General features: G+C 39.3%; 2 protein-coding genes across 3 annotated transcripts in view; one reads left to right on the top strand and one right to left on the bottom strand.

Annotated features, from left to right (window-relative positions):
- Nucleotides 1–159: 159 nt before the first annotated feature.
- On the top strand, nucleotides 160–15,321 carry LOC107082139 (solute carrier family 41 member 1-like). Of its 2 annotated transcripts, none has more exons than XM_015370657.1 (10): nucleotides 160–308; nucleotides 6,567–6,674; nucleotides 6,835–6,906; nucleotides 8,295–8,439; nucleotides 8,536–8,682; nucleotides 9,003–9,147; nucleotides 9,508–9,587; nucleotides 13,345–13,479; nucleotides 14,762–14,910; nucleotides 15,012–15,319. In XM_015370657.1, the coding sequence occupies exons 1-10, from the start codon at nucleotides 186–188 to the stop codon at nucleotides 15,189–15,191; spliced, it is 1,284 nt and encodes a 427-aa protein (XP_015226143.1). In that variant the 5' UTR covers nucleotides 160–185; the 3' UTR covers nucleotides 15,192–15,319. The 2 variants fall into 2 exon arrangements, with proteins under 2 accessions (XP_015226143.1, XP_015226142.1); XM_015370656.1 differs by lacking the exon at nucleotides 160–308 and adding an exon at nucleotides 3,194–4,050 and having other exon boundaries at nucleotides 15,012–15,321.
- Nucleotides 15,322–16,285: 964 nt separating this feature from the next.
- The window catches only part of LOC107082140 (carbohydrate sulfotransferase 11-like), a 19,168-nt gene continuing 15,908 nt past the window's right edge, over nucleotides 16,286–19,545 (bottom strand). The window contains exon 3 of the mRNA XM_015370658.1: nucleotides 16,286–17,742. Within this exon, the coding sequence (XP_015226144.1) occupies nucleotides 16,897–17,742 (846 nt within the window). The 3' untranslated portion in view covers nucleotides 16,286–16,896. The remainder of the gene's footprint in view (nucleotides 17,743–19,545) is intronic.

Consider the following 19,545-nt stretch of genomic DNA (forward strand, 5'->3'; position numbering starts at 1 on the left):
TTCCAGCAAATGAAACAAAGCTGGGAGATGAACTGAGCAACAGAGGATCAGGGAGCAGGTTGGCACACTGAAAGATAAACAGAGTTTGTCTCATTTTTGGGCCAGGTTGGAGGGAGAGGACTGAAGAATGACTGTTTTACAGTAAGTCATGAATCTCAGCAGCTGGGTTGTCCTCTCATGAGAAGATGGGACAGGAGAAGCCTTCCTGTGGAGAGTCCTCCTGGATAATGTGCCTCCAAGTTCTGCCTTCATACCTTCTGGCCGGGCAGGGAATGGTGACAGCCGGAATGCTGTTGGACCGCATACAGGTTGGTGTAAAGTCTGATAGATGAAACATAATGGAACCTGTGAGGTCCGGAACAGTAAAAGGGCTTCATTCAAATGATAGGAACTCTTTAATGGCTTCTGTTTGCTTGGTTATTATCTGCACTCTTTAGACTGACTGTCCAAGTATACATTTTTTTTTTTTTACGAACATTTTTAGTTTGAAAGAAAAAAGCCTGTGTATAAATCTGAACCCATAATCAGGGTTATCTTAATTCAATATGTGCTACAGATGTGGAGGTCCTGATGACCTAGCAGGTGACCCTGACCCTCGATGATAAATAAACTCTAAGATACGGTAGAGCTGGAGTTTCTGTTATCGTCTAGGGAAGGTTAAAAATCAGGAAATACATGAAACAAGAAAAACTGTTTATAAAGAAAAGTTTAATTAATCCTTTGCTTTTAAGAATCGTTATGTATCATGAATACATCAAGCAGATTTTATTTCCATGTTTTTATAGACCATCTACAATAAACATTAAAGATATTGTAATGAAAACAGACAACAGATAACACAGAACTAGTGGATTTAATAAGCAGCAGATCAGATCAGATTCAATGAGAGGTGAGGTATTTCTAATTTAATATAAGCTGTAATATTTGCCCAACTTAATTTATTACGGTTTTTATAAAATTGATTATTTAAGTTGGATCAACTTGATTGAAATACTTGTTTTCAACTGAAGCAATTGAGCAGCAGCATTATCTTTTTAGAGTGTACACGGTTGGAAGCAATCAACCAGTCTGCTCTGAAAATTTGCATCACCAAGAAGGTATAATCATATCAGCCATGATGATGTTTAGAGACTCTAATCCAGCATTAGCATAGGACGGACTATGTAACATAAAGCAGTTTTTTTTTTTACCCCCATAGTGTAAAAATATGTAACTAAAAGACGATCTAACACATCTAACTAGGTTTCGTTTTTACTGTTAGAGTTTGTTAAGTACAACAACAAAATCCTTTCATACCCGCAGAATAATAACAAACAAATCTTTAAAAAAATAAAAATCAACGTTGTGATTTTTGGAAATATTAAAATATGCAACAAAGTTTGAAGTAAACTTTTAAGTTTTAATAGACATATATTTAGCTATGAAATGTAATTCTATAGCAAAATATATGGACTGGAGAGTCAGAGACTAATATGAAACTAACACATCATCTACTCAATATGTGGGAACACCAACACCCAACTAGCTGTAGAGGCATAAAATCAATAAAATAAAATAAAACTTGTTCAAGGCACAACTGACTGAAAAGGAACCTCTGTCCTTATGGTGCTGAGATAAGCTAAGTACTTTGGGATGGGGGACCATGTTGTGGCATGCTATGGAAACAATCATCTGACCATTAATGTCAATAAAAAAGGGAGAGGATTGAGAAGTTCAGAAGAAACATGAACAGGTAAAAGAGTAGTAACATCATGGGAGAAAACATCGAGCTGATGGAGGACTATAAGTATCTTGGACCGGAGAAGCAGCCATGGAGTTGTCTATAAGAAGGGACAGAGCAGACTGTCCTTCTAGAGTCTTCTGTAATCGTCTGCTGGGGTAACCTCTGGAGATGATTATACAAAAAATTATTGTGAATAATAAATGAAGAACTTTATGGACAATCCTGAGCATCCTCTTCAGGAGACTGTTGGACAACATCAGAGAATCTTCAGTCAGAGGTTTCTCCAGGCCCACTGTAAGACAGACAGCTACAGGAGATCCTTCCTGCATACATCCATTAGCATCTAGAGCTACCTGATGTAGAAATATTCATAACGAAAAAATAAAATATATTATTTAATTGTGTTGATTGCCACCATGGACAACTGTCCCCAAGACAACACTGTCCCTTGCTGATGTTCAATTACATAGGGACCAACTCTTCTAAAGGTTACTGGAAGCACTGGGGTTTATTTTGAAATGTCTGAGTAACAGAGGGTTTTCTATGCTTGCAGGGCATTTGTTTTTAGTTATTTATAAAAGAAAAAAGTTTACTGCTATGTTTGATTTATTTCAACTCTTCACGCAGGTCTGCTCCGTCAAACCTCAGAAAGAAAATAGATTGTAGATTTTGGGGAAAACAAGAGGATGAACACTGTTGTATGTGATGTTTTATTGCCTCTATATGTGAGTCAGAAGGGGGGGCTGCAGGGAGGAGAGTCATGTCTCAAGGACAATTTTCAGCTGAGTCACTGTCCTAATGTTTGCGTGTCTGTGAGGGGCTTTAGGTGTGGTTTCTGCTGAGCATCTACACTGGCTTTTTTTTGTCAAATAAAACATTACATATTGTTGTCCTGTAATGTAAACAAAGGAAATAGTTGCCAGAACTACCTTTATGTTGGATTTCCCTTTTGAATGTTTAGCTGCTGGGAGGGGTTTAGTTCTTAACCCTTCCCAGACATAGGAAACTATATTATATAATATAAACAGCTGATTTTTGACAACAAACAGTAGCTGATCAAGAAGAATCAGCTGTGTCCTTCCCAGACAGCAGCATCACCACGTGTCAGCGACAGGTGCAGCACCTGCTGCTGCTGCTAGGAGTGCGTCAGCAGCTCACATTCAGGACATTGGGCTGCAGAGAGAGGAGGAGCTATCAAAGAATACAGGAGTACAACTGCAATGTCCTCTGAAGTGGTTTCTAAACAAATCGGGGGAAGAAGAGCCTCATGAAGTGTGGTCCATTTTAAGCTGAAGAGGAATAGTGTCTCTCATCCTCCTTCAAACACCCACACTCACTCAGTCTGTCCTTTTCACAACAACACCTCGTCATTGGTCATTCCTCCTATTGGAACTTGAAGGGAACTGAACAGAGGCATACTGAACAGAGGCATAGGAAAAACGTATTTGCTTCATTCGAACAGCCTCCAGCATCACCACTTCTATCAGCCAGAAGGTCACAGCCTGGACGGGCTTTATCAGTATGAAGAAGGGACTGCAATCCGGGGGGCAGACTCCAACGGGACATCACAGCATTGTGGACAAAGAGAAGGAGATGTGGAAAGAGAAGGGGGATAAAGAATGGCAGAGCAGGAGGGTTGAGAGGAAGCTTCTGGCCTTTTGGATGTCCCTGTCCCAGGGGAGGTGGATCCTCTTCAGACCCCGAGACAGACCAGGCTTCCAGCGCTCAGCCTCGGCCGCTCGGCTGCTGAAGAGTGAGGCGTGATAGGTGAAAGGAGGGATGTGTGTGTTTGTATATGTGTGTGTGCATGTGTGTAGTGATTAGTGAAGATCTGTCAGATGCAAAGGTGTCAGAAGAGGCCAACAGACCTGCAGCAATTGGACTTATGTGTTTGTGTGCGTACTCCACTATAGAGGATGTAGTGACCCATGTTCCCACTGAGGATCTTTGTGATGCCACCAACACCAAACCTCTAAGGTAGACTTGAAGCAATCAAATCAGACCCTTTGTTGCAAATATTTAATCTTAAGAATGATGTTTAAGATCTAAACAGGAAGTGGAGTTTTACCCCTGAGTCTAAGTCTCAGAACAGAGCTGAACCTTTAGGTGGCGATGGGTTCATACCTAAAGCTATGGTGGTGACACATCGGGTCCTGGAGCTCCGGTTACAGGGAAAGAAGCTGAGGGGCTTCACCTGCAAACTGACTCGCTCAGGCCTCAGCTTTCTACCAGAAAACTCATGGAGCATTGAGAAACAGGTCCTACTCCCTTATCTGGTGTCTGGACTGGGAATGGTGGCAGCCAGGATGGTCATGGACATAGTGCAAGTATGTATTCAAATATTTCAGTGTTTTTTCATGATTGTGCATAAATACAGAAAAGCATGACATTTTTTCACTATTTGTAGTGACTGCTATTTCCTCTTGTAATTGTGTGTTGTATCAAGAAAGAGAAACCAGAAGTCCTGTTATTAGATATCTTGGTAGGATCCAAATTTGTGCTTCCTAAACTCTTCATAAGAACTTCCACCTCAGAAAGAAATAGGTTTCCCAAATACTCCTTCAGTGTCAATAGTACCGGACGCTTCATTCACTGTTTTCTATTCCTGTAAATTGGCGCTAATGTTACACTAAAGAAGAGCTCCACATTTACCGTCTTTTACTTTTGAAGGCCACAATACGCCACATGTGTCAGACTTTATATACTGAGGTCTGATTTCTTCAAAACCTGTGTAGACTACAACCAGAATGTATTTTTTACTGCTTACCATCGGTATTTATACCATAAAATTACATGCTTTATTGTTTGCACACTTTCAAGTCTTCAATCAGCTGTGTTTGCACAAAATGTGAGCATCTGTGATAATTATTTGTTCATTAGAACTGCATTACAGATCAGTTTACATTGAGTTTTCAACCGTTAGTACGTATTTTCCCCAGATGTTAACTTCCTGTCTGACTCAATACTTTCCCATCAGAATGATGCGTAAGTGTGGCCAAAATAGACCCTGGGTTTATCTTACTGGAGAAACCACCATCTATACGGCCTCATTAATTTCAACATATTACGATTGCTACCGGCTACATACAACCTGATTTCCTGTTGGAGCAGAAGCCGTACTGAATCAAATGTGTCTTGCCCTTTAAAGCCACTTTTTATCTGCAATTTCATGCAAACTGGAAACAGTTCGAAAAATAAAATTTTACTTTTTTTTCTTTTTTTATCATTTGTTGTTGGCAGATTCTCCAGGGTTCGACAACCTGTGGCTCCAGAGCTGCAAGTGTCTCTTTGGACCCTCCACAATCTCTTAATAGAGATTAAACATAATAAAGAGCCAATTAATGGTTTAAATTAACAAATTCCCTTCTTACAAGCTTTAGCAGTGTTTTAAAGAACATTTAAATTTAATTTTCACTACAGAAAGATTTTTAGATCTATATTTCTTGTAACTATGAAACCATGTATTTATTTTTTACATAAAATAATATCCCACTGAACAAAATCTGAAGGTTTCCCCTACATGACACTTTCATGTGTTGTCCTTATAAAAAAAAACAAAAATGCAAATAAGCTGTTTGTTGTTTAAAATGGCAACAGATTTCCTATTGCAGATATTTTAAAAAAATAATAAGCAGTGATTTTTTTCAACCGCCATTTGCAGTTTTTAGTTGGTAAAATGGCTCTTTGGAATTGAAAGGATGCTGACCCCTTTTCTACACAGACATCAGCCCCACTAGAGAAGCTCCTACTGCTTGTCCTGTTTCATATCTACAGGGGGTTATCACACCCTCCACCAGCACATTTCTCTTTGAGGAGGATTTTGAGGCTCCATCTGGGGCCAAAATATTTAATAATCACCTTTGCATCACAGTTTGCTTACAATACTAGATACTTTTTTTTTTTTATTTTACACTCTGTTGGTAGAAGTTAATCCTAATCCTAAACCCAGACATGTTTTCAGTTGAAATTTGAAGTTTATAAAATCTGACTAAATGGTATAGAATAATGTAGGGCTCAAACAAGTGTGTGAGTTTTTGGTAAATACTCAGAGTCAAAACATGTGTGGATATTTTGAAACATTTCTACTTTCATAGAAATTCCTACTTATTAGTACAGCTAAGGTTGAGCATTTGATCACTATGCTTTCAAACAATTTGTGTTATTTGACTTTAATGGCTGTATTTCAAACAAACTTGGAATGGTTTAAATTGGCTCAAAGACAACAAAGTAAATTTTTTTTGTTGAGTTTTTATGTCACTAGTGGTTCATTTTTATGGACAGTAGGCTGATAGGAGAGGGGGCACGAAAGAGGGGGAGAGACATGCATGAAAGGACCACAGGATAGACTCGAACCCTTGTCGCCCGCGTCATGCACTGCCACCAAAGCATGCCCCAACAAAGTCATAGTTGTATAGTGACCTCACTTAACCCTGTTTTATAAGTAAAATTCCAGTTAACAATTTTCAAATGCCTGTTAAAGGAGACCTATTGCTTTGAGTAATATTGAGCAAAGTAAACCACTTTATAAGGCTCATCTACTAAATACCAGGGAAAAATGTTAAAAGAATGATGTCTACCATTAATGTGGCATTTAGCAAATTGAAAGCATTTTTCTTAATCCAACAATCACAAAACAAGAAAAGATTAATCTGATCCAACAATTCAAGTAGAAAAAAATTGTGTCTGTTTAAACAGTGGATGTTGATATCTGTTTTAAACTGTAAATTGAACCATGAAAAAAGGAAAATAAGATAGAAAAGGTCTGCTACTTATTGTCACCGAGATGTACGTCAAAATTGCTAAAAAATAAATAAATAAATAAATAAAATTCCTGTTTTTTCAGCACTGGGAGGTGTTCCAAGAGATCTCTGAGGTGTTTATCTTGGTGCCAGCTCTGGTGGGGCTGAAGGGAAATCTAGAGATGACACTGGCATCCAGGCTGTCAACAGCAGTGAGTGCAAAAACACTAACATCCTCACATGCACTGCAAAAATGAGATTTGTCAGGAAACTGATCATTTTCACTAAAATGCAAGACATTTAGCACTTTAAGAAGTTTCCACAATGACACAGATGTGAGGAAATATTATGTAAAAGAGGTCCCATCCACAGGCGAACACCGGGCAGCTGGATGAAGCCCAGCAGCGGTGGAGAATGGTGATCTGTAACATGGCCCTGATTCAGGTGGCGCTGCACCGACACAAACACACGCAAACCCTCTTATTAATAACTCACACAAACACCTGGTATCATCTGTCCTTTATCCCTGGAAACTCTGTTTGCATCGCTATGTCCTCCTCTCAATCCAAAACAGCTCACCTCTGCAGCTCAGATGTTTGAAAATAAACAGAAAAATCCTCTAAACTCCAGATGTTGTTTTAATAAATCTACTAAGAAGATTTGGTTCTTTACATATAAAACAAAATGTGACGAAAAACTAAGTTTTGATAAACCTTTGAGGCAAAAAAATTAAAGATTTAGTGAAACAGATGATCAGAGACAAGAGTGGCCAGAAGTTTGGACAGAAGCTGGATGTAAGCTCTGATTTCCAGTAAAGTCTGGATGGGTCTGTGCTAGGTACAGTCAGTCAGCAGGGGTGAGATGGAGTGAAGACTGAAGTCTAGACGGGCAAAATCCGGAAGCGGTCAGACAGTGGAGACTCATTACTCACCCAACTCCAAACAGCAGCCAATAAAAAGGGGACTTGGATGCGACACCAGCTGCAAAGCTATTGTTGTTCTTTGTTACATGAAACTCCTATACTGAATTATAAACCTATAAATGGGCAAAGGAAAGGGCGATCTCAGGAAGATCAGCTTCATCCTTTCATGTCCCTTCAATCCAGTGTAGGATATCTAAGGAAAATAAACTATCAAAAACAACATCACTGTTGGACAATGTCTTCCAAACCATGCATGAACTTATTGCAGAGCTAGATGGATCTTTTAGTAATAGACCGCTACTCTCTAAGTGCACTACAGTAAGTAGTGTTTTCTAACTATCACAGCTCCCAACAAACTTAAAAAGTTGTTCATATATCTGCTGTTAGTTTCACATTTTGCTCCATTTTTACTGTAGTTAATTGCTGTATTAAATGCACAATTGTATTTCTTTAGACTGTACAGTTTAGTTTTGAGAACTATAAAGTACATTTTTTTCTGTTGTAAACCTCTGTAGTTGGCCCTTCTGGATGACTGAACAGAAGTTTTTCCTCTTTTGCAGATATTTCCCTAGGTGCTAAAAAAACACCAACTATCAGACAATAAAATATCTATTCTATTCTATTCTATTCTATTCTATTCTATTCTATTCTATTCTATTCTATTCTGATCTTCTTGGCCTAGATCTACTCCAACTAAATTATGAAATGTGTTTTTGTCTGTATGGTACAGTTTGTTTGGTCCTACTCATCTCTGAATGTACTAATCCCAGTACCAGTCATAAAAAGAGCAGTAACAGAAATGTTTGACAATCGATGGGATGGAGTAGAGCCGGGCCAAGAGGAGCTGGTGGAATAACCAAATTATCAACATAACTGCATTCTTATCATCGGGGGCTGTTATTGTTTCCAGGTGCAGGCTACAGTTGTGGGCTTCCTGGCAGCCATAGCTGCTTTGGTTCTGGGTTCTCTGACCAGGGCAAGGGTCGATGGTATGCAGGCTATCATCCTGTGTGCCAGCAGCATCACCACAGCCTTCATTGCTGCGCTTGCTCTAGGTTAGTGAAGACCGAGTTGTTGTAGAGTAGAAAACAGAATACAACAGTTAATCTGGTCTGCATGCTTTAATGATTCTTTTTTATGGGCTGTTACAGGTTTGGTGGTGGTAGTGGTGATTATTGGCTCTAGAAAGGTTGGAGTCAACCCAGATAACGTGGCCACGCCCATTGCTGCCAGTCTCGGTGACCTAATCACCCTGTCCCTGCTCGCTGGTGTCAGCAGCTTCTTCTTTACCTACAGAGGTCAGATACACAACTTAAACTAGAAGAACAAAAGCATCACAAATGCTGAGTAGCTGAAGGTGTAGACTAATTCTGTAATGCAAACATCTGGAAAGCTCATAAAGAAAATGGAATTCATGCATCTTTGTGCAGCTGGATGCTCAATGTTATTTGTTGAAGTGTGTTTCAACCAGAGGAGGGCAGCAAAATTCATTTTAATTTGTAGCCTAGAGTTGAAAGAGATGCATCAGCAAAAACGATTGAAGGAAACAGAAAGCAGAATTATTGTTCAGTTGCATGGTGGCTGATAATTTTTGCTTGTCTGATTTGCTCCCCTTCAGACAGGTGGTACCTTCCCTCAGTGGTGTGTGGCTTTTTCCTGCTCCTTATCCCTGTGTGGGTCATCGCTGCCAGACGCAGTCCACCAATCAGAGAGGTCCTAAATTCGGGCTGGCAGCCAGTTATTTTGGCCATGTCTATCAGCAGGTGGGTCAACCAATAATAGGTCATTTTAACCTTTCCTCTATCTACCTATCCATCTGTCTGAGAAGATATATGCTCACAATGTTGGCCCCAACAAATATGTAATTTTGTAAATACTAAAGATAGAAGTGCTTCTACATACAACACTGAGATTATTTGCAGGTGATTTTTATTATACATTTTAAAAAAGACCAATTGTGCTTAAATAATAAAATCCTCCTCGAAATGTTCTCAGGATAACAATATATTTATTTTAGTTTTATTTACATCTTATAGAGTAAGAATATATTTTATGAATTTTTGTTAAAGTTTTCATATATAAATATATATATATATATATAAACCATGTTTCAATTTTCTTAGTATCGGAGGTCTGATTCTGGATAAAACTGTGAGCAATCCCAACTTTGAAGGCATGGCTGTGTTCACACCAATCATCAACGGTGAGTCAAAAAATATATTTTTTTGATTTAAAAGAACACAACATTCAAGCCATTAAACCTCAAAAGTCAATAATTATCCTGAAAAAATTAAGAGGTTGAAATAAAAAATGAAATGTCAGTGGTCTTAACAAGCCCTAACAGTTTTTTTTTAATTACCCTATTTGGTTTTCTTACCAATTTCTTGACTTCCTAATTAAACTTTAAATTTCATCTTCAGTTCGGTGTTAAAAAGAGAGATGATTATCCTATATAAATAAATATTGAAATAAAAAAGCTAATAGAATAACCTTAAAATCTGTTGGGAAATTAATTTTTTGTAGAAGGTTAGAATTTCAAGTGATTCAGTCGAAATGTGGTGCAAATCAGGGTGTTTCCTGAACCCTAACGGGAAGCACTTTACCTTCAAAATGCATACATACAGAAGCCACGTTAGACCGTTGCAGTGCAGCTACAGTGCCTTGCCAAAGTATTCAACCTTTTACCACATTTCATGCTTCAAATATAAAGATATAAAATTGTGATTTTTGTGAAGAATCAAAAACAAGTTGGACACAATCATGAAGTGGAACAAAATGTATTATATGTTTTAAACTCTTTCAACAAATAAAAAAAAACTGAGGAGTGGGGCATGCAAAGTTACTCAGCCCCTTTACTTTTAGTGCAGCAAACTCTCTCCAGAAGTTGTGAGCAGTGAGGATCTCTGAATGATCCAATATTGACCTAAATGACTGATGATGATACATGGAATCCACCTGTGTGTAATCAAGTCTCTGTATAATTGCACTTTTTCTGTTACAGTCTCAGTCCCCCCAAACACCAGACATTATTTAGATGTTGGAGTTAAGGCTAAATCTGGTCGGTCCCTCAAAGTCTTTATTTAGTTCAGAAATAGTTGTTGAAAATTACGCTGTGTTGGTCCCACTTTAGTCCAATAATAGACCTTGAAAACGTTGCAAACCAAATTTTCAACTTTTTCAACAATCTGAAAACTACAGCTTTTTACTTTTCAATTAAATTTAGATGTTGTTTTATCGTATTTTCAACCAATTTTTGCTCATTGGGAGAGATCTGTCTAAAGCGCAGAGAGAATCATGAAGAACAAGGAGCACACCAGGCAGGTCCCAGATACTGTTGTGAAGAAGTTTAAAGACAGATTTATCATCCCAATGAGCACTGTGCAAGCAATAATATTGAAATGGAAGGAGTATCAGACCACTGCAAATCTTTGAAGACTGGTCTGTCCCTCTAAACCTTCAGCTCTAACAAGGAGAAAACTGATTAGAGATGCAGCCAAGAGGACCATGAACACTCTGGATGAACTGCAGAGATCTACAGCTGAGGTGGGAGACTGTCCGTAGTATAACAATCAGCCATGCTGCACAAATCTGGCCATTATGGAAGAAAGACATTTCTCACAGATATCCATTAAAAGTCTCATTTAAAGTTTGCCACAAGCCTACTGGGAGACACAGCAAACATGTGAAAGAAGGTGCTCTGGTCAAAATCAAACATTTTGGCCACAATGCAAAATGTTTGTTTGGCATAAAAGCAACACAGCTCATAAACCTGAACACACCATCCCCACTGTCAAACATGGTGGTGGCAGCATCATGGTTTTGGTCTGTTTTTCTTCAACAAGGAAGATGGTTAAAATTGATTGGAAAATGGATGGAACCTATTACAGGACCATTCTGGAAGAAAACCTGTTGGAGTCTGCAAAAGACCTGAGACTGAGACAAAGATTTCTCTTCCAACAAGACAATGATCCAAAACATAAAGCAAAATCCACAATGGAATGATTAAAAAATAAACATATTCAGATGTTAGAATGGCCAAGTCAAATCCCAGACCTGAATATAATTAAGAATCTGTGTGAAGATCTGAAAAATGCTGTTCACAAACGCTCTCCAGCCAACCTCACTGAGCTCCAGCTCTTTTGCAGGAAGAATGGGTTAAAATCTCATTCTCTCAATGTACAAAACTTATAGAGACAAACCCTGAACGACTTGCAGCTGTACTCACAGCAAAAGGTGGTGCTACAAAGTATTAACTTAGGGGGGGGGGCGAATATTCATAAGGCACTGTATCTGCGGCAGGTAGGTAGAACTATAGGGTTAGATGGTGAAAAATGAAAAAAAATGAAGCTACTGACTTCAGTTAACAGAAGCTTTATATAAAAAGAAATGCTAGCAATGATGCCGCTGGCTTTAAATAACATCTGAAACTGATTCCCCTCTGGCCTGTTATATTGTGGCGAGGCCAGCCTCACCGCAGCCTCACATGCGGCTAGAATAAAACATGAAGAAGCAGTTTTTAGTTCATATGCTTCACTAAGTGGGAAGAAATCCCAGAATAAAATGTAAAAACACTGAAACCCTAAATTGCCTTAAATCGGAACTAAAAACGTATTGGTTAAGTTTGCTATCCAAACATTATGATCTCAACCTTGTAGTCCAGCTTTATTTCATTTTATTTCAAGCATATTATGATTTACTTTTTTTATAACTAGCTTTTAGTGTTAATTATAGATTTTTATTCTCTTGAATTATTCATATTGAGTATTTGTCTAAATATAAATATCACTATGTTTTCCTGTTATATTTTTGTCATGTACAGCACATTGATCTGAAATATGCTGTATATTGCAGCCTTTCCTATCAATAGCCATCATGGTAAAGTTCCTTCTGCAGTGAGTCTGCTGCCAACAATTCCCTCCTAAAACCATTTATGAAACATGCCTTTCTGCTGCCCAATAAAAAGTTATCCCACATGCCTGATCAAATGTACCACTGTAAGTTCAACCTACATAAGTATTTTTTAAGAATTGTTTTTAAGCTCGTTCTTTGCTTTATAACAAACAGTAAAAAAAAAAAAACATGCACCAGCTGCTGTTAAAATACTGAGCAGTGTTAGAAGTTAACAGAAGACTGTAATGAATTATGCCATTTAGTTTTTACCCGACCATAAAATTGTAACACATGCTGAGGCTGAACGCTACTTCATCAATCATAAGGAATGAAAGTGTTTTTGAAATGTGTGTGGACCGACTCCATGTCAAAGGAGCCTCAGAGAGGCGTAAAGGGCCAGATCCTCTTTGACCAGAAACCCTCTGACCACAAAGCAGCATACTAAGCAGAGAGGAATAACAACAGTCTTTACATGAACCACAAGCCTGATCAGAATGCTAACTATGCATTCTGGCTCCTGTTTCTGCTCCGTTTCTGCCATCCTCTGTGCCATCCCGGACCAGGAAGTGCATTTGCATTCCAAAGCAGGGCTCTCCTCTCATGCCTTGTTGACCAGTAACACTTCCCTTGTTCTGTTTCAATGATCCATGTGCTTCAAAGCTCTGTGAGCAAAGAGAGGATGATCTGCTGCTCATAAAATCTGCCCAAGGGGTAAAGGCTGTTGAAAATACAACACAAACATGGCAAAGCCTTTCCAGACAGTCCAGGGTGAAAAACATCCAGGCACAGGAAAAGTTATTGAATAGATAAAAGGTTAATTGATTTTTTTAGGGATAGGGGCTAATTTCTAATACTCTGCAGTCTGTGCTCAACCTTTAAAATATAAACAGGACCTGGTTTTGACAGATGATGTGGCATTTCTCCTAAAATGAATATGATAATGACACATTTGTTTGCTTAGCTACAATTAAGTGCAACAACTCTGGAGTTAACAAAATTCTGTTTTGTATCCCACTGTTTGAGTGAAATTAGAAATGATGAGTTTCATTCTATTTTCCATGTCCTTGCAGGTGTTGGAGGAAATCTAGTGGCCATCCAGGCAAGCAGGATGTCTACGTACCTCCATTCCTGGAGCGTTCCTGGAGCTTTTCCGCTCCAAATGAGAACAAACTGTCCTGGGCCCTGCGTCACCTTCTTTTCCTCAGGTAAAACTCGGCAAAAATATCACACCCATTAAGATCTGGGTCTGCATGGACATTTACTCAACAGTTGGTTAGTTGGGAAGAATTGAAAATACAATGAAAGAGAAGAAAGTCATTATTCATGGTTGATCGCTCTGTCTTATCCTGTGATGTGATTAACTTGCAAGCAAGATTTATTGTCAAGAGATTTAACAAACTCCCGAAAATACATCTGGCCCGAAGCCAGCAGATACGTTAGAAACAATATTTGTGACTTTATGGCTGGGGGAGATCTCTGCGTGTTCCCCCGATTCATCAGTTAACTCTGCTAGTTGAAACATATCAAGCTGCTACAGCTGCTGTGATTGGCTAAAGACTTGACAAGGTAGGCAGATAATCAATCAGCTCAAAGAATTGCACTGAATGTCTCTCCCTTTTGCAAACACTTTCTACATGAGGCTTTCCAGATCAATAGGTGTAGTTCCATTTGAATTCTAAACAGTGTAAATCTGTCTTTTGCCAGGTTAGTGATGTGAGGAAGAGCGTGATGATTCTGGCTCATTTTTTAGACAAAGGGGCTATTATAGCAGCTAAGTTCTTTGGGCAGAATCCTGTCTTTTTTAGCTGATGTCTATGTCCTGAAATTCAGATTTTTGGCTGTGAGAGTTTTTGGGCTTCCTTCCAAAGCCCAAAAACATAAATTCAGAGATGGGTAAAGTACCCGAAAGCAGCCACCCCAGAGATTACTCACATAAAAGGCAAAAAGGTACCAACTAACTCACCATAAAATCTAATACTGACAATTATATAATAAAGACAGAAATCAGGAGAAAATTCTGTTAATAAAATAATTATAACAAATGAAAAATAACAATTCCAGACAGAAAAAAAACAAACACTTTTCTGAACCATTTTACCTTGTTTACACAAAACTTTTGAAACCAGTACCTCCACTGACAGTATTTCCTCCTTAATGTAGCTTTACCTCCAAGTGTCCCGGTAGGTTCAAGTAAGCATTGTACAAAATAAGAGCACTAAACCTTGGTATAAACTCTTCTGAATTACTCACGATTGATGTGTTAGCCAAGTAAGGGTAGCAATATTTTATTTAGATATTCATGTAAAAAAGTATGGTGCATTACTCTTAAAAAGTTTATTTTTATCAAATATGTTATTCAAGTGACTGTAACTGTGTAAATGTAAGTCATTACTACCCACCTCTGCGCATATGTTAGGTATTGTTAGGTTAGGATTGGATGTATCTGTGAAAGAAAATACTTTTGCTTCTCTTTTCTTGTTTATCCAGATGTGAACTCTAAATCTGCCAGAGTACTGGTCACCCTTGTCGTGCCGGGTCACTTCCTCTTCCTGTACACTGTCCAGCTACTGCAGGGAGGACACACCCCCTTGACGCCTACCTTCATCTTCTGCTACCTGTGTGCAGCTCTGCTTCAGGTTAGAAACATTCTTAAAAAAAGAGCTTCTCTTCATGGAGGACATCATAATTTCCTTCATTGTTCTTATCTGACACATTTCTAAGTGTTGTTCTCACCCAGGTGGTGATTCTGCTCTACTCTGCCACCCTGATGGTCCGCTGGCTGTGGAGGAGGAGCTTGGACCCAGACAACTACTCCATCCCTTACCTCACAGCTCTGGGGGACCTGCTGGGCACGGGTTTCTTGGCCCTGACCTTCAGACTCCTCACCATGGGCAGCTCTAACCAGACTGGACTTTGAGCTGTTATAGTGCAGAATTTCAGCACCAGTTTCTCCCATCAGGCTGAAGGATACAGCTTGAAGGACAATGATACAAAATCAAAGCATATTATGCTTCATTAACGAGGGAAAAAAAGCTTATGAAAGGTATTTAAAAAAAAATAAATGTCCTATTCCCACCTTCTTACTTGATTAGGTGATCTTTAGTGAACTAATGTGTGTATGGATGGCCTTTACCTGGTCTTTAGAGAGCTGCAGGGCATGGAGAAATGAAGCACGGTGGTGACAGTATCATTCTATAAGGTGGCTTATAAGAGCAGAGCTTGGAAAACTTATTTTCCAGAGATAAGACACCAAACACACTGCTACTACTGGTTAAACTAAGCAACTGCAGAGTAATGAAGACCAACAGAACCAATATGAGGTCCAAAGGCTGCGGAGAGTTACGGCTTATTGAGTTAGAATAGATTTACCAAAGCATATGCAGGAAAGGTACATACAAAATTCAACTTCACACGCTTATTCAAAATATATTACATTTTGAATGAAGTCTGTGTGCATTTACAATTTAAGTGCTTTAGAGTAACAGATAGCAGATATGCAGGAGTTTATAATCATTGAGGTGGGAAATTTACATCATAAGCTTAAATAGATGAGGCCTTCTATTTGATATCTTACCGTGAGTAATTGCATGGCTAATAACCAAGCACAAAGAACAACATATAAATATTTATTTTAGTTTGGGTAAATTCACCAGTTTTTCTTCCTGCTCCTTTTATCACCGCATGTCAAGAATCAGAGCAATTAGCTCTGTATAAACACATATCAATGCATTTGTACAGCTATTAGGGTAGATGCTTGTTTTATGACCAAAGGACACTACTGAGTGCTGAATGCCGACATAAACCAGATGCTGGCCTCCATGACCTTTTCAGTGTTTATCTTGGGTAGATGTGTGCCTTGGTCAAAGTTCTGCTGTGTGCCTTCGCTTGGCGTGAGCTCGTCTGTGTGTGTCTCTGTTTGTCTGGATCTTTTTTTATTTTGTTTCTTTCAAATGCATGCAGATCTGCATTTGTAAAACTGATTGGTTCAATTAAATAAAACATGTAGGAGAAGTGACGATGTTGGTGAAATGCATTTATTTGAAAGACGTGGAAGAAATTATACCTAGTTTGGTTTGTCTTTTTCTTTTTTCTTTTTTTTTAGAGCTAAAAATAAATAAAAATAACAGTTACACAAAAAAAAAATCTTATCCTACAGTAAAAGACAGGTTCAGGAATCACATTTAGAAAATAAAAGCTGTCTCTTTTTCCAGGGGACAAAGAAAGGCCTGCGATCCAAAGGCACGTCTCGAGACATTCGCTGTCCACACATTTGGATGCGATTTGCCCAGCTTCTGTGCTCTGCAGGGACGTCTTTGTTTTGTGCAAATTAACATTTAAAACAGCAGAAAACAACTGAATACAAATAAAAAGTTTGAACAGCATTTAACTCATTCAGACCAACACTGACTCCATGTTTCCATTTAAATCTCCTTAGCCTCAAAGGACAGAGCTCTGATCTCATGATGGGATGTCCTCGACAAATGTTTTTCACTCTGAAAACAGATATTTTGGATCCGAAAACAGGTGTTTTTTTATTTTATAATGTTTTTGTCGTTCCATTAAGGACAGAGTCTGTGGCAGAAAGAGAAAGCTGAAGCCTGCGGCCAAATGAAGTCCCAGCCTCATCTGAATTTGAGGTAGGCTGGGACAGTGTAGTTGAAGAGCAGGAAGTCCATGCGATAAAGATTGTAAAGCTTCTTCTGGTAAAAGGGGCTGATGTTCTGAAAGAAACTTGCCGCCATGTCTCCTGTAGTCCTGGTGCTTTTGGACGAGGCGGGGAAGCGAATCTGCTTGTCCACCCCTGCCAGCTGCAGCACGTAGCGGGAGTCCTGCTCCAGCGTCTCGTATTTCCCCACCACGTCGTAGTGAATGAGGCAGGGGTGGCACAGTGAGTGGACCCGCTCCCAGTGCTCGTTGAAAGGCTCTTCTCGCTGGGTTGCAGGATCCACAAGATAATAGACAAACTCCTCGAAAGAGACATCATTGCCCTTCTCCAGGGCTTCTGGCTGAGGGTCTGCCCTATGCCGGCGCACTATCTTTGTGCCGTATCGTTTATGGAAAGCGGTGTTGTAGCTCCTTGTGAACTTGTTGCGATAAGCAGAGACCAGCCTCTCGAATGGCTCGCGCACAAAAATGAACTTCAGGTAGGAGCGCAGGCGCTGGTTGATCTGGGAGTTGGAGTATTCTGACAGAGTGCGGAGGTTTCCCGGGACGTGCGCCTCGTTGGCGGGGATGGCTAGCGGGTCTTTGTGGTCTCCTGAGACTCCTGTTAGAACCATGAGCACTCTCTTCCAGTTGGTGCAGGCCACTTTGGGCACGTAGCAGTACAGCAAGCCGTGCTTGTCGTCCACGATAATGTGCTTCAGATCTTCAGGGATGAGGACTCTGCGTTTCCGGGTGTAGGAGCGACAGGCCTCTTCCAACAGCTCCCGGCGACCCTGATGGATAGCCTGAACTGGAGACTCAACCTGTGGGGAGATAAAAAAGGAACAAATAGTTTCACTTTAGTGATTTTAAGTGACAAAGTAGTAAGTGTGAAATAAATGTATGTTACATATCAGATTTCTATTTTTTTTTTTATAACAGGAAGCAGGTATCTCTTTCCTTCTACGTTTTGCTGCACAAAGCCCCACTTTGTATGGAGCTGTTACACGATACGTTCAACTCTGTGGCTGTATGTAGAGAAGTGTTTAATATATAAAAGGGGTTTAAATCCATCAGCATGGCACTGCACTGGAGGTAAATATACTCCTCATCAAACACAGATTTAGAAGTTAGCGCAATAGTTCTGTTTGTAATAGGGACTCCACTTCTCCCAAGTGAGTGAAAATCAGGTTCTCCTCAGCGGGTGGTCTTCACCACCACTGGAACGTACAGCTACCTGGTCAAATGAGGGGTCATCTAGTTCACCCTGGTCTCCAATTGGCACAAATGTTTTATTTACTCTTTTTATTTACTCTGCCCGCCAAAGGACTGCTGCGGTCGCAGCCCTAGAACTCCAGAGTTTGACTCCGTGTCTCACCCAATGACTGCCTCTCTGTGTTTTCTGAGACTGTAACATCCAGGAATCAGAGAGCGGTTAAGCTCTGAGCAGCCAATGCTGGCCGCTTCACTTATAACAGGTTGGAGCAGGACATATAAAGTCTCAGTGAATCTCGTCTTTAAATCTCTTGGTGTGGAAGGTGTAGGGACATTTATAGCAACTAGGACTCACCAAGACAAACATGTTATTGGAAGACAGTAGCAGGGTTTCGTCTACATGCTGAGGGTTAATACGTTTTTTTTTTTTTAGGAAAACCTTATTCAACGCATTGCAAGTCATGCAAAAAAAATTAGATGTCCATCAAGTGGTTGTACAAAGGTAACATTTAGGAATAGAAGCGGGTTTCCATGTTAACTTTATTGGGGCATTTTTAGTCTTCTTTTGCATTAATTACTGCATTACTTCAGGCCTGTTTACTGGTCAATGAGCAGCAGGTATTTCTCATTGTGAATCCTACTGGAAAACGACATCAGCATCTTCATAAGGCTTATCAGCAGACGGGAGCATGAAACCAGTTTCCTGTGCTGACTTAATTACAGCAGGGGAACAAAACCAACAGATGGCAGAGCTTCTAAAATCATTCCTGACAGCAGACGCTTCAAATGTGACCGCAAACAATCTGGACTCTATAACCTTCAATCCCCCTTTAGATTTAAGGATCCTAATGTACTGTACATTCATTAGGAATCCAGTCATTTAGCTGTTGTATCTCACCTCCTGGCTCTGGTCACAATTCCCTCTTTGAGGATTCCACCCAAAGGTTGGCTTCACAATCCTCATATCTTTTGTCCTCTTAACTTTCCAATCAAATTAATTAGGCCTTCTGTAAATGGTGGGAACATCGTCCAGACCACGTTGCTTTTTTTAAAGACAAATATTTGCACTTCAGATCCTCGAGTGAGCCGGAAAGGAAAGAGCCCTACGTAGGGCCGACATGATTAATCCTAAGGAATCGGATAATAATCAACTAGTTTGGTAAGCAAATCGAACTGTTGCCTAGATTAAGAAGAATAGAAGAAAAAAAAAAAATCAACTTTATTGTCATTACATTGTAACAAGTACAACGCAACGAAGTGAAAGATTGATGAGTCAAAATCCCATTAAAATCTAAACAGTTTGTATTTATCATATATATACAAACATACACACACACATATATATATATATATATATACATATATACACATATACATATATATATACATATATATACACATATACATATATA

This window comes from Cyprinodon variegatus, unplaced genomic scaffold (genome assembly GCF_000732505.1).
Source record: "Cyprinodon variegatus isolate N-32 unplaced genomic scaffold, C_variegatus-1.0 Scaffold47, whole genome shotgun sequence".
NCBI classification, from domain to species: domain Eukaryota; kingdom Metazoa; phylum Chordata; class Actinopteri; order Cyprinodontiformes; family Cyprinodontidae; genus Cyprinodon; species Cyprinodon variegatus.

Bases quoted from the DNA above. Each gene is read 5' to 3' on its own strand.
- LOC107082139 (XM_015370656.1), top strand. From the start codon at position 3,856: ATGGTGGTGACACATCGGGTCCTGGAGCTCCGGTTACAGGGAAAGAAG. The intron at 6,907-8,294 runs GTGGCGCTGCAC...TATTGTTTCCAG, and splicing joins GTAACATGGCCCTGATTCAG to GTGCAGGCTACAGTTGTGGG. The intron at 8,683-9,002 runs GTCAGATACACA...GCTCCCCTTCAG, and splicing joins CTTCTTCTTTACCTACAGAG to ACAGGTGGTACCTTCCCTCA.